This window comes from Balaenoptera physalus, assembly GCF_965194825.1.
Source record: "Balaenoptera physalus genome assembly, chromosome: 2".
In the NCBI taxonomy this organism is placed as follows: Eukaryota; Metazoa; Chordata; class Mammalia; order Artiodactyla; family Balaenopteridae; genus Balaenoptera; species Balaenoptera physalus.
In genome coordinates this window covers 842,273-854,612 of record NC_138883.1, presented here as the reverse complement: position 1 = coordinate 854,612, position 12,340 = coordinate 842,273, and the positions used below count along the sequence as shown (strand labels likewise).

Here is a 12,340-nt window from a genome sequence, read left to right as displayed (position 1 = left end):
GACGAGACGGGGTGCTCGCCGGGGCTCTGGGCTTCCCCAGACGGCGGGGCGGCCTGCACCTCGGCCTCAGGCCTCACCGGGCCCTTTCCGAGGAGCCCGCGAGTTCCGCTTTGATTTCGTGCTTGAACCAAGGGCTATTTAAAGTCTTTTTTTAAATTAGGCGGGTTATTTCTCTCTCTTTATTGCTAGTTTCCAGTTCTACTGCCATGAATACGTCTGCATGAACGCTGCTCTTTACAACTACAACTGATTTGAGTCCGATGTGCCACCTAGTCTAGGTTTTTGGAAATATATACATTCTTTTTTTTTTTCCCTTATAAATTTATTTTTATTTATTTATTTATTTTTGGCTGCGTTGGGTCTTCGTTGCTGCGCGTGGGCTTTCTCTAGTTGCGGCGAGTGGGGACTGCTCTTCGTTGTGGTGCGCGGGCTTCTCATCGCGGTGGTTTCTCTTGTTGCCGAGCACGGGCTCTAGGTGCCCGGGCTTCAGTAGTTGTGGCACATGGGCTCAGCAGTTGTGGCTCGCGGGCTCTAGAGCTCAGGCTCAGCAGCTGTGGTGCACGGGCTTAGCTGCTCTGCGGCACGTGGGATATTCCCAGACCAGGGCTCGAACCCGTGTCCCCTGCATTGGCAGGCGGATTCTTAACCACTGTGCCACCAGGGAAGTCCGGAAATAGATACATTCTCTATAGGGAATAAACTTCTTCATGTGCAGAAGATCTTAAAGTCAGCCACAGAGAAAAAGAAAGATGATGTGATAGCACCAGCTAGAAGAAAGCAGGTGGAACGAGGCCAATACAAGTGGGATTGAAGGCGAGCATATAGGCAATGGAGGCTCAGGCTACCCGCCAGGAATAATTGTGAATTTGTGTTCATTAAGGAGCTCCCTAGTGGCCTAATGGTTAGGATTCCAGGCTTTCACCGCCGTGGCCTGGGTTCAATCCCTGGTTGGGGAACTGAGATCCTGCAAGCTGCACAGCACAGCCAAAATAAATAAATAAATAAATAAGTTTGTATGCGCTAAACTTGTATACACATTGTCTTAAAACAGGCAAAACAAAAGACCAACAAAACTATGGGTACAAATGGACAAATCCACAATCATCATGGAGATCTTAATATGCCCTTTCAGTGATAGACAGACAAACAGAACCAAAATCAGTGAGCACTGGGAGGAAATCTGACCCAAGTGACATGTACAGAACACCCCACTTTCTGCAGAAAAATATTTTCAAGTGCCCAAACTGACTGTAATTGACCATATGCTGGGCCATAACGCAAGCATCAAATCATTTCAAAAGACTGAAATCCAACAGAGTATGAGCTCTAAACACAGAAGAACCAAGCTGGTAGAGCCAACAACACTAATAAACCCATGGGGTCAAAGGAAAAAGCTCAATGGAAAATTTAAAACATTTTGATGCGAGTCAATAATTAGAAGCCCACCACCTGCCCTCACGGTAGTCGGCCGACGTGGATGTCAGCCCTGCTGGACTGGGGAGTTGCTGGCCGGGTCTGTGCTGGCCACTCCCATCCACAGCAGCAACGGGAGGCGGGTCCTCCAGAGCCAAGGAGAAGGTGGCCAGCATATAGATAAGGATGCTGGACCTCACCGAGCCCATCTTCCCAGCGTGCAAGTGAAGATCGCGGAGCTTAGGGACGCACCCAATATGGAGGCACTCTTATGTGCCATAACATTCCTGACAGCGTCCTCACAGTGTCTGAGAGGTCCCAGCAGAGGGTGTCCCTGCCTGAGCTGACCACAGCCAACATCACACTTAATGGTGAGAGACTGGACACTTCCCCTGAAATCAGGAATAAGACACCTGGATTCACCGCGGTGTTGGAGGTTCTAGCCAGGGCTGTCAGGGGAGAAAATTAAAAGGTGTCTAGATTGGAAAGTATAGCAAAGCTATATCTATTTTCAGGTGTCGTGATCTTATATATAGAAAATTCTCAGGAATCCACTAAAAAAGCTATTATAATATGTGGGTTTTTCAAGGGCTGCAGGATACAAGATCAATATACAAATACCTCTCATATTTCTACACACTGGCAACAAACAACCAAAAAATGAAATTAAAAAAGCAATTCCATTTACAATAGCCAAAAAGAATAAAATATTTAGGAATAAATTTAGCAAAGAAATGTACAACTTGTACTCTGAAAACCATAAAAATTGTTGAAACACATTACGGAAGACCTAAATCAATGGGAAGACATTCCACATTCAGGTTTCAGAAGACTTCATCTTGTTAAGACAGCAATACTCCGCAAATTGATCTACAGAGTCAATGTAATCCCTATTAAAATCCCAGTTGGCTGCTTTGCAGAAACTGACAAACCAAACCTAAAATTCATATGTAAATTCAAGAGACTCAGAATAGTCAACAAAACAATGTTAAAAATGAAGAACAAATTGGGAGGACTCACACTTCCTGATTTCAAAACTTGCTACAAAGATGCAATAACCAAAACAGTGTGATACCAGCAACAGGACAGACGAAGACCAATGGAACAGAGGTGAGAATCCAAACCCTCACACTTAGGGTCAACTGACTTTTGACAAGGGTGCCAACTGAATACAGTCTGTTAAGCAAATGATGCTGAGAAAGCTGGATATCCACATGCAGAAGAGTGAAGTAGGGCCCTTACCTTACACCAGACACAAAAACTAACTCAGAGTGGATCAAAGCCTCCACCTAAGAGCTAAAACCATAACACTCAGGAGGAAACATAAGCATAAATCTTTGTGATTTGGATTGAATCAGGCAATCTTTCTTACTTATGACACAAAAAGCACAGGCAACAAAGGAATAAACAAACCGCACATCAAAATTAAAAACCTTTGTGCTTCAAAGCACACCATCAAGAGAGTGAAAAAAACAAACCACAGAATGGGTGAAAATTTTCTGCAAATCATATAACTGATGAGAAGACTTGTATCTAAAACACATAAAGAATTTTTACAATTCAGTAAGAAGACAAATAACCCAATTAAAAACAGGCCACAGTTTGAACAGACATTTCTCCAATCTGTTGTGGACTGGGGCTGTTATAAAATACAACGAAAATGCTACTACACGTCAAACTGCTATAAATTTGTTTTTGCTGTGCTTATCGCGACTGAAACTGTAACAGACAGGTGTGGGCCCGTTAGGGTCCAGAGACCTCACTGAGTAGCCCTGGCAGAGAGCCCCTGCAGGAGGCCCAGGGCACTGCAGGGCACCAAGGCAGGGTCCTGACGACCCGGGGAGGGGACTCCGCCAACAGTTCCTCCCAGAAGTGGGGCCTGCACTGGCTTGGTGACAAGGATGGGGGATCACGGCAGGCTGTCCACTCTTATCCTTCATCCCACATCCCTGTCCCGCCTCAGGAGCCCACCCTCTTCCAGCAGCACCCACGGCGGGAAATACCGTTCTGCAGGGTCTGTGCTCTTGACTCCTTTCCCAGGTTCACGTGGAAGCCGCCGCCCAGGGTTGGGGTTTTGCCAGCACCTAGAGACACAAATCAGACTCATGAGCCGAAACTGGGCAGAGATCTGTGTTAACAGCCCTTTCGTTGCATCAGTGTCTCTGGAGCAAGATTCAGAGCAGGAGGCAGCAAGCATCCCACCGCACCACTCACACCTCTGCCCTGCTAACAGGGTCGTGGCCTTGACCTGGAGCCGAGGGCGTGGACCGTGCCCATCTGCATTCTCTAACCATGTCCCAGAACAGACTGTCACACAGCTCTCCAAACTACGGCCCAGGCCTGGCCCGGCCCAGCCTGGCCCCTCACATTGGCCCTCTGCGGGCCCTGGGCCAGCCCATTCACATTTATTATCGCATCCATCTCCCGGGGGGCCGGGGGTGGGGGGGGTTGGTAGGTGGGCTCCCGGAGGGCAGGAGCCAGTCTGCAGGAGACGCTGGCACCTCTACCCATCTGTGTGCTGCCCGCCCACAGAGCAGCAACCTAGGGAGCCCTGGACCCAACGCGTAGCCATAGCTGCACCTACAGGTGCTCTGTTTTGAACCTGCCACCGACTCCAAGCCTCCCCAGGACGTCTCACGCACTCTACTCTGCAGGGCTTCAGGGCGGGGGCTTCTGCCCTGATACCCTGTGAAGACAGCCAGGTGGACATCCGGATTGTTCACCAGACTTACAAACCCCAGCGCTGAAGCGCGACCTTCAAGCGAGCACCGCGCTCAAGTGAGGGGCGCAGGCGGCCAAGCACAGGCGGGGGGGCCGGGAGTGCTGCTCATCCCACAGGCCAGCGTGTCTGTTACCAAGTCCAGAGCAAAGGCTTAGAGGCTCCTGAAGTTAGGGGACACGACCTCACCCTGTTAGCCACGTGGCGGAGGTAAGGGTGCAGGGCCTACTGGAGGATGAAATGGAAACTCAGCAGTGACAGGGATCTGAGAAGCCAGATCACTGAAGTCTGAGAACAGGTCCCCCGAGGAAAACACGTGGCCCACCCCCTGGGGCCAGTAGGGACCTCTGGGTCATCCATAGGCCAGCTACCAGCACAGATAGCAGAGAACAAGTCAGCCTTCGGCTTCTCTGTGACTGCAAACAAATCCCAAACCAGTACTAACAAGACTCTTCAAAGATCTCAGCAAAATGATTCTAAAGTTCAGCTGGGAAAAAAAGAAATAAGATTGGCTAAGAAAACTTTGAAACGAGCAGCAAGTAGGCCTGGCTGGGCAGTTAGTGGGCTACGAGCAGTTGGAAGTAGCCGGGCGCACAGCAGGGGGCTGGCTGGCTGGTGGCCCCAGCACCCAGCGTCCCCGCCTCAGCAGCTTCCTTGGGGCTGAGGCCCAGGGCTGGGCAGCGTCCCCCACCAACTCCTGTGGTCCGACAGTGGGGTCTAAGCGCCGGCCCCCGTGGGGACTGGCAGGGAGCCCATGGCTCTCTCAAAGTAGGATGTGGAGCCTGGGGGCAGGTGGCAGTGCCTGGGGAAGGTTTTGCTGTCACCCTGGGTGTGTTGGTTTTCTATCACTGCCCTGACAAGTTACCACAAACTTAGCGTCTTCAAGAAGCTGGCCATAGAGGGCAAGGAGGGAGAGGGCCAGGCAGGGCACACTGGGGGCCTAGAGAGGAGCCGGGAGCAGTGCAGGGCCCAGGGGAGACCTGTCCACCCGGCCCAGAAATGAGGGGCTTCCAACACTCCAGTGTTGCCTCTGACTCTGCAGAAGCCCGACACGGGCTCACTGGCCTGAGACTGGGGGTCTGCATCTTGTACCCTCCTATTTTGTGGCAGCTTTTATAAACTGGCAGCTTTTATAAACTTTAGAATTTTTATATTTGCGATCTTTTAGACATAGGAACCACTGAAGAAGGCCTCAATCCCTCAGTCACCCGACCAGGACAGCCACATTTTGACCTGTGTCCAGTGCTGCCCAACTTTTATTTGAGAAAAAGGAAAAAAATCACCATGTTGTTTTAACGGAAATCAGCACGTGTTTTAAGCAAACAATTACAATAATGTTGCATTAGAAAAAGGACAATGTAAGGGTATAAATCCCCTGAAGCCCCACCTTCCAGGCACAAGGACCCTGGGCGGTCTTCCTCCCAGCCACCTCTCCCTGCTTAGACACAGACGGGGAGCGACCAGGGCAGGTCACACAACGACGCTGCTGAGTAAGAGTGGAGACTCGTTCTGGGTGAGCGTGAAATGCACTGCAAGACCTTGAGAGGTCACACCCTCCCCTCACCCTCTCCCCTCACTCCCCCCCCCACACTCTCTGCACGTGCCCCCCTTGCACTTCCAGGACCTCTATTTCCTGCTGCCGTGCTGTCCTTCCCTGTCTCTCCCCAAGGCCCCAGTCACCCTTCCTGGGGCTGCTCCGGCCCCACCTGCTCTGGGAGCTGTCTCCCGATGCCTGCTGTCAGCACGCACACTCACACACGCTCACATATCCACACACACCACCCCGGTGTTCTCCAGGGTCCTCGTACGTAGCCTCAGTCCCGCACGTGCTCCCAGGAGAAACAGGGACTAAGTCCTGGCAAGGAAGGTGCCTTACTGGGTCCAGCCAGCTGGGGGAAGGGAGGCGGCAGGAGGTCAAAACCTGCTTGCCAAATGGATGCATATTCTTTTATTCAACAAATACTACCCACTGGGGATTTGGTTACAGTAGATAACATCTGGAAAGCAGTGGTGGAGCCTATGAAAAGTGCTTATTCAGCAAATCTCAAACAGCTAACACCACGGGGCTAGGGTCCCCTGAAGTGTGAAAGAAAGCTTGAGTACCACCTCTGACCAAAACCATCAATGCACGCTGTACTTGTCTTTCAGATGCCCTTCATATTATTCCCTCTACTTCTAAAAACATTTTATATTTTCTATAACAAGGTCCTGTAACAAACAAGATACACCAGCTACATCTAATAAGTAGAAGTTGCAGTTTTTGTCAGCGCAGCCGGGCCAAGACTGCCCCCTTGTGGACAGCAGGGGAGGGGCCGGAAATTCCACCCAGATGCACCTGTGCCCCTCCCAGTTGTGGCTGCAAAAGCAAGGTGCAAAGGCCTGACCCCTGCAACTTGGGGGGGGGGGGCGCTTCTCGGCCACTCTGAGCACTGAGGACAAAGCCAGCAACACCAACACCCCAAGACCACAAACAGAAAAGCAGCACACGGCACCGTCCTCCATTTCACTCACGGATCCCTCCCACATGGGTAAGCAAAACCTTTCCTAAGTCTGTATTCATTTTATTTAAAGTGAGGGGTTTCTGTCACTGCTGTGGAACTCCTCTTAAGGGGGGACAACTGCACGAGGTCCAGCTGGGCGGTTCCAGGACAGAAGAGAAATCCAGTGGCCCCTCGACCTGAGCTCGGACGTGTGCATAACTCCCCTAAGGCGCCCGAAAGACACTCAGCAAGTCCACACTGAGCCCCGGGCATGGGGACGTGGCTGGACACAGACCTCTTGCCGTCGGCGAATCAATAGCTAAACAGCGGCAGCAGCGTAAACTTCTTTCAACCAGACACAGCTACTGAAGAGCCTGCTTTGTCACGATTAAAAGTCTGATTATGGAAACCACGCAGCATGCAGCATGGCAGGTGATAAAAGCAGCAAATGACATTTTAGGAACAACAGTCCTCTCTCACCCAAGTGCCTCCAGGACAAAACTCAGCCATTTCCTGAGAGCAGGTCCCTTCCAGCAGGAACTCAGTGGGGCTCTGAGGGGCCACAAGATAGAAACAGAGATGCAGAACCTCCGAAACTCCAGGACGAGCTTGGCCAGGACACCTGGTAGGCTGTGCCTGAGAGAACCCCCTCCGGGCAGGGCACAAGCCAGGCAGAGGGCAGGTGGGCCTGCTGTTCTTTAGGACCCAGGGAGCTGCCCCAGCGAGCAAGAGAGGCTCCACCCCCGCCAGAGCTGGGCACCGAACCTTCCTCGTCGAGTTACGCATGGAAGGCACCTCATTACTCATAACTACGAGAACACTAGCACTTACAGACACCTTGACTTCAGGGACAAAGCTTGCAGCGATTGCAAGCTGTGGTCATGGAACCCACAGGGGTGCGCCCCAGGAGAGGGAGGGAAGGGCCCAGGGCAGCAGGCGCTCCCTCTGCCTCCGGGCTTCACCCTGGGGGAGCAGCACGTACAGCTCTCGGGAGGGGCCCGCGGGCTCACCGTGCGCCATCAACTGCAGGGGAGACCCAGGGGAAGGACCTGCTGTCCTCGAGACCTTCAGCACCGACACCAGGGACAGGATGCTGGCGTGGGCCTGTGCCAGGAAGCCCTACTCTGCACCTGAGCTCCTTGACGCTCTGGTGAGCCCCTCCCCCATGACTCGGCGGGACCCTCCTCAGGCCTGCAAAGGCCCAGCTGCCCCGGCTCCGCTCACCACCTTGCCATTCTGCAGTCCTCACATCCACCCCTTCTCTCAGCCACGCCCATCCCCTCACCAGCTGCCCATCAACTGAAAGACACAGCCCAGGCGTCCCCAGCACCACCCTAGCTGCCACCACTCTGCGAGTCCCGCCTGGGACGCTGGACTCACACTTTGCCGGTCCTCAAACATCTACCAGGGGACCCAGGGGTCTGGGCTCCTTCACCTCTGGACCCTGGGCCTGGGTCACAGTCAGAAGCCCAGCTGGTGACAGGGCCGCTGGCCACAGGGCCCTGACGTCTGATTTACATATTCTCAAGTGAACTGCGGCGCTAACCACCCACCACTCCTTCTCAAAGAGTAAGCAAGAACGCTTAGGAAAGACAGCGGCCTTGGGCCCTGCACAAGGGCACCCCAGAGGGCAGGCCCAGCTTCCAGGATGAGGCTGGAGCAAAGGAAGAGCTGGGGGGCCAGCTGGGCACACACTCCGCACCAGGGAGGCTGACAGCAGCCAGGATGGCTGCTGCTGTGACAGGGAAGGGAGGAGGCCAGGAGCCTGGGAGGGACCCACCCAGGGGAGGGAGGGGCTGCTGGAGGCAGCGGCGCCCCTCCCTCTCCGCCCTCTATACAGGAGCTGAGAACCCACAACCCCTGCAGCGCTTCCCTGGGGACCCTCCAGAGAGTGAGCCCACCAGACAGAGCCAGCCCAGGTTCATACCACCTTTAAATCACACCACCAACGGGCACCCAGCTCTGAGCCTGTGCTCACAGGCCGTGGGACCAACGTCACTGCCCACAGGTGGCAGCACATCTCTCACGTCCAGGACTCCTCTGCACCCAGCTTTGTCGTCTGCAGGGAGGACAGGCTGTCATCAGGTACAAGGGGTGCACTCAGCACGGTGCCTCCCACGGGAAACCCTAAGTGTCAGCTACGATGATTATTCCTTCTTCCTGCCGTTGTTACTCTCTTCCCAACAGGCATCAAAGTCTTGGATGACTGAGGGGGCAGTGTGGCAACATGTGACAAAGCTGCAAACACAGTGCCAGGGAGACTCCGCCACAGTAGTCCCAGGAAGAACACAAAGACGTGCGCCATGCAGAAAACAGGAGAAAAAAAGCAATGAAACCCAAAACTGGTTCTTTGGAAAGATCAAAAAATTTGATAAACTTCCAGCAGGAGAAACAAAGGGAAAAAGAGAGACGATACAAAACACCAATATCTGAAAGGGAAACGAGACACCACTACAGACCCTGCGGACATCCAAAGAATAAGGGAATAGTACCAAAAGCTCTACGTGCATAAATTCAGCAACTTAGATCAAATGGACCAAATCCTCAAAACGACAAACTCACCCAACATGAAAGAGATATTCTAAAATATAAATAAAACCTATAACTATTAAAGAAACTGAACCTGTAATTAAAAACTTCTGAAAAAGAAACCTCCAGGCCCAGATAGCTACATTAGTAGATTCCACCAAACAGTCAAGGGAGAAATAACACCAATTCTACACAATCCCTTCCAGAAAACGGAAGAGAAGGGAACATTTCCCAACTCATTCCAGGAGGCGCATTACCTTGATATCAAAACCAGACAAAGACATTACAAGAAAACTGCACACTAATATACCACATGAACATAAATGTAAGAATCCCCAACAAAATATTAACAAATCTAATTTAGCAACACATACAAAGAATAATACCCCATGATCAAGTGGGTTTACCCCAGGAATGCAAAGCAGGTTGAACATTCAAAAACCAGCCACACTGACAGACCAAAGAAGAAAAACAAAACTCATCACCCACTCTTGATAAAAACTTTCAGCGAACTAGGAGCGGAAAGAGAACTTCCTCAACTTTATTTATAAAGAACAGGTATCAAAAACCTATAGCTAACATCATATTGAGTGGGAGGAGAGTGAATGCTTCCCTCTAAGACTGGGAAGAAGGCAAGCATGTCTGCTCAAAAGCAAGAAACAGAAACAAAAGAAAGAAAACAGCCCCTATTTATAGATAACATGATTGTCTACATCAAGAGTCCCAAGGAATCTATTTTAACAAAAACTCCTAGAACTAATAAGTTTCGCAAGGTCACAGGAAAGAGGTCAATAACAGAAATCAACCACATTTCTATATGCCAGCCATGAACAATTGCAAACTGAATTTTTTAAAAATACTATTTACAATAGCTCTATTTGGGTCTTAGGTAAACATCTAAAATACGTACAGGAGCTATATGCTGAAAACTACAAATCATGATGGAAGATCAAAGGAAACCTAATGAATGGAGAGACAAATCTGTGCTCATGGACTGGAAGACACAATATAGTAAAAATGTCAAATCTCTCCAAATTTATCAAGAGATTTAATGCAATTCCAGTCAAAGCCCCAGCAAGATTTTTTGTAAATATACACAAACTTATTCTAAAATTGAATGAAAGGGGAAGGGAACTATAATAACTAAAACAATTCTGAAAAGGAAGAGCAAAGCTGGAGGAATCACATCTCATTTCAAGACTCACTCTAGGGTGCCTCCCTGGTGGCGCAGTGGTTAAGAATCCACCTGCCAATACAGGGGACTCGGGTTTGAGCCCTGGTCCCAGAAGATCCCACATGCCACAGAGCAACTAAGCCCGTGTGCCACAACTACTGAGCCTGTGCTCTAGAGCCCGCGAGCCACAACTACTGAAGCCCATATGCCTAGAGCCCATGCTCTGCAACAAAAGCACAATCTATGAAAGAAAAAAAAAAATCAATAAAGTGGACTGCATCAAATTTTAAAACTTTTAATCAAAATTTTAAACTTCTGCTCTGCAAATCACATATCTAACAAAGGACTTGTAACTACAATATTTAAAGAATGCTCAAAACTCAACAGTAAGAAAACAAACAACCTGAATAAAAAATGAGCAAAAAACTACTTGAACAGACATTTCAGCAAGGGGGATTAAGGGATGGCAAATAAGCACATTAAAAGCTGTTTAACATCACTATGCATTAGGAAAATGCATTAACACGGAGATGAGGCACCACACACTAAAAACACAACCAAAATATATATAAATACAGAGACAACACCAAGTTCTGGTGAAGCAATTAGTGAGAATGCAAAATGGTGCAGCCACATTGAAAATCTGTTTGGTGGTTTGTTATAAAGTTAAACATACAGCTACCATCCACTCCTGGGTAACCACCCTAGAGAAATGAAAACCTATGTCCACGGAAGAAGCCATCCACGAAGTTTTTAGCAGCTCTATTCATCATCACCCCCAACTGGAAACAAACCAAAGGTCCTTCAGCAAATCGTGGGCCGTGCACAGGAAGGAGGCCAGATCCTCGCAACAGCCTGGGCGAATCCCAAAGGCACAGGGCTGAGCGACAGATGCCAGTCTCTGAAGGTGGCCCACGGGCTGGTTCCATCTACGCGGCATTCCTGAAAAACAAGACTGCAGGGACGGAGGGCAGCTGCCGCTGCGGGGAGGCGTGGGGCTGTGGAACTCTATCCTCGCTGTGGTGTTACTCGAAACCAAATGTGTTTAAATTCATACAACTGCAACCCGAAAGGAACTGAATCGACTATGATGACTGAGAGGGGGGACGCGCTGACGTCCCCGACCCCCAGATTCAAACAACTGTCCCCCCAAGGAGCGAAGGGACTGCGCTGACTGAGGGGGATGGGCCACGACCCCGACCCCAGGCCGCATCCTGTCCCCTGTTCCGGTAAGTTCCGTTACTAAAGCCAGAACCGCACACGCACGGAGGCCACGGGCCACCCGGTCCCCCGCCCCGCCAGCCCCGCCGGGACCCACCGTCCAGCGACACGAACTGGCCCACCGCCGACGAGCCTCCGCCGCTGTTCTCCACGAACTGCACCTCGGACACGATGATGTTGTCCTCGAGCACCGAGCCGCAGCCTGTGCACACGGCGTCGCCGCGCGCCGCGTCCAGCTCGATGTCGGTGCCGCCGCAGCCGCGGCACACGCGGCCAGTCATGCCGGCGGCTCCGGGCCGGGCCCCCGCCCGCCGGCCCCGGTCCCAGTCAGCCCGCCGGCCCGCGCGTCCGCCGGGCCCGTCCGCAGCCGCGTCCGCGCCGCCCAGACTCTCGCGAGGCCGCCGCCGCTGAGCCCGCCGATTCGCAGCGGCAGATTCGCCGCGCGAGCCGGGACGGCGCCGCCCGCCACGGTCGCGCCCCGCGGAACGAGCACGGGCTCCGGGGCCGCGGCGAAGACGCGACTACTCGAACCCGCGACCTCCGGGCTGGGACGCAGCCACCAGGCCTCGGAATTTGGGACCTACAGGCCGCAACGGCAGGGCGCCAGCAGCAGGAGGAAGAGCTGAGCGGCCTGCGGGGGCGGGGCCAGACGGGCGGGACCGTGGCTTGTGGGCGGGGCCTGAGGAGCGAGAGCACGGGAATGGTGGGCGGAACCTGGGGGCCTTATGGGCGGGACCAGGGGCTGTGGGCGTACCTTGTTGTAGGCGGGGCCTCAGGCGGGGTCTGAGAAGCAGAGCTCAGCGA

General features: G+C 52.1%; 1 protein-coding gene across 4 annotated transcripts in view; it reads right to left on the bottom strand.

Annotated features, from left to right (window-relative positions):
* Positions 1–12,116, bottom strand: part of BRF1 (BRF1 general transcription factor IIIB subunit) — a 70,399-nt gene extending 58,283 nt beyond the window's left edge. Inside the window, exons 1-2 of one of the 4 annotated variants that reach the window (XM_082450824.1) lie at positions 11,634–12,116; positions 3,417–3,497 (exon numbers count right to left, since the gene is read on the bottom strand). In XM_082450824.1, the coding sequence (XP_082306950.1) occupies positions 3,417–3,497; positions 11,634–11,817 (265 nt within the window). In that variant the 5' untranslated portion in view covers positions 11,818–12,116. The remainder of the gene's footprint in view (positions 1–3,416; positions 3,498–11,633) is intronic. The other 3 variants (XM_082450823.1, XM_082450826.1, XM_082450825.1) reach the window with 3 other exon arrangements.
* Positions 12,117–12,340: the final 224 nt, after the last annotated feature.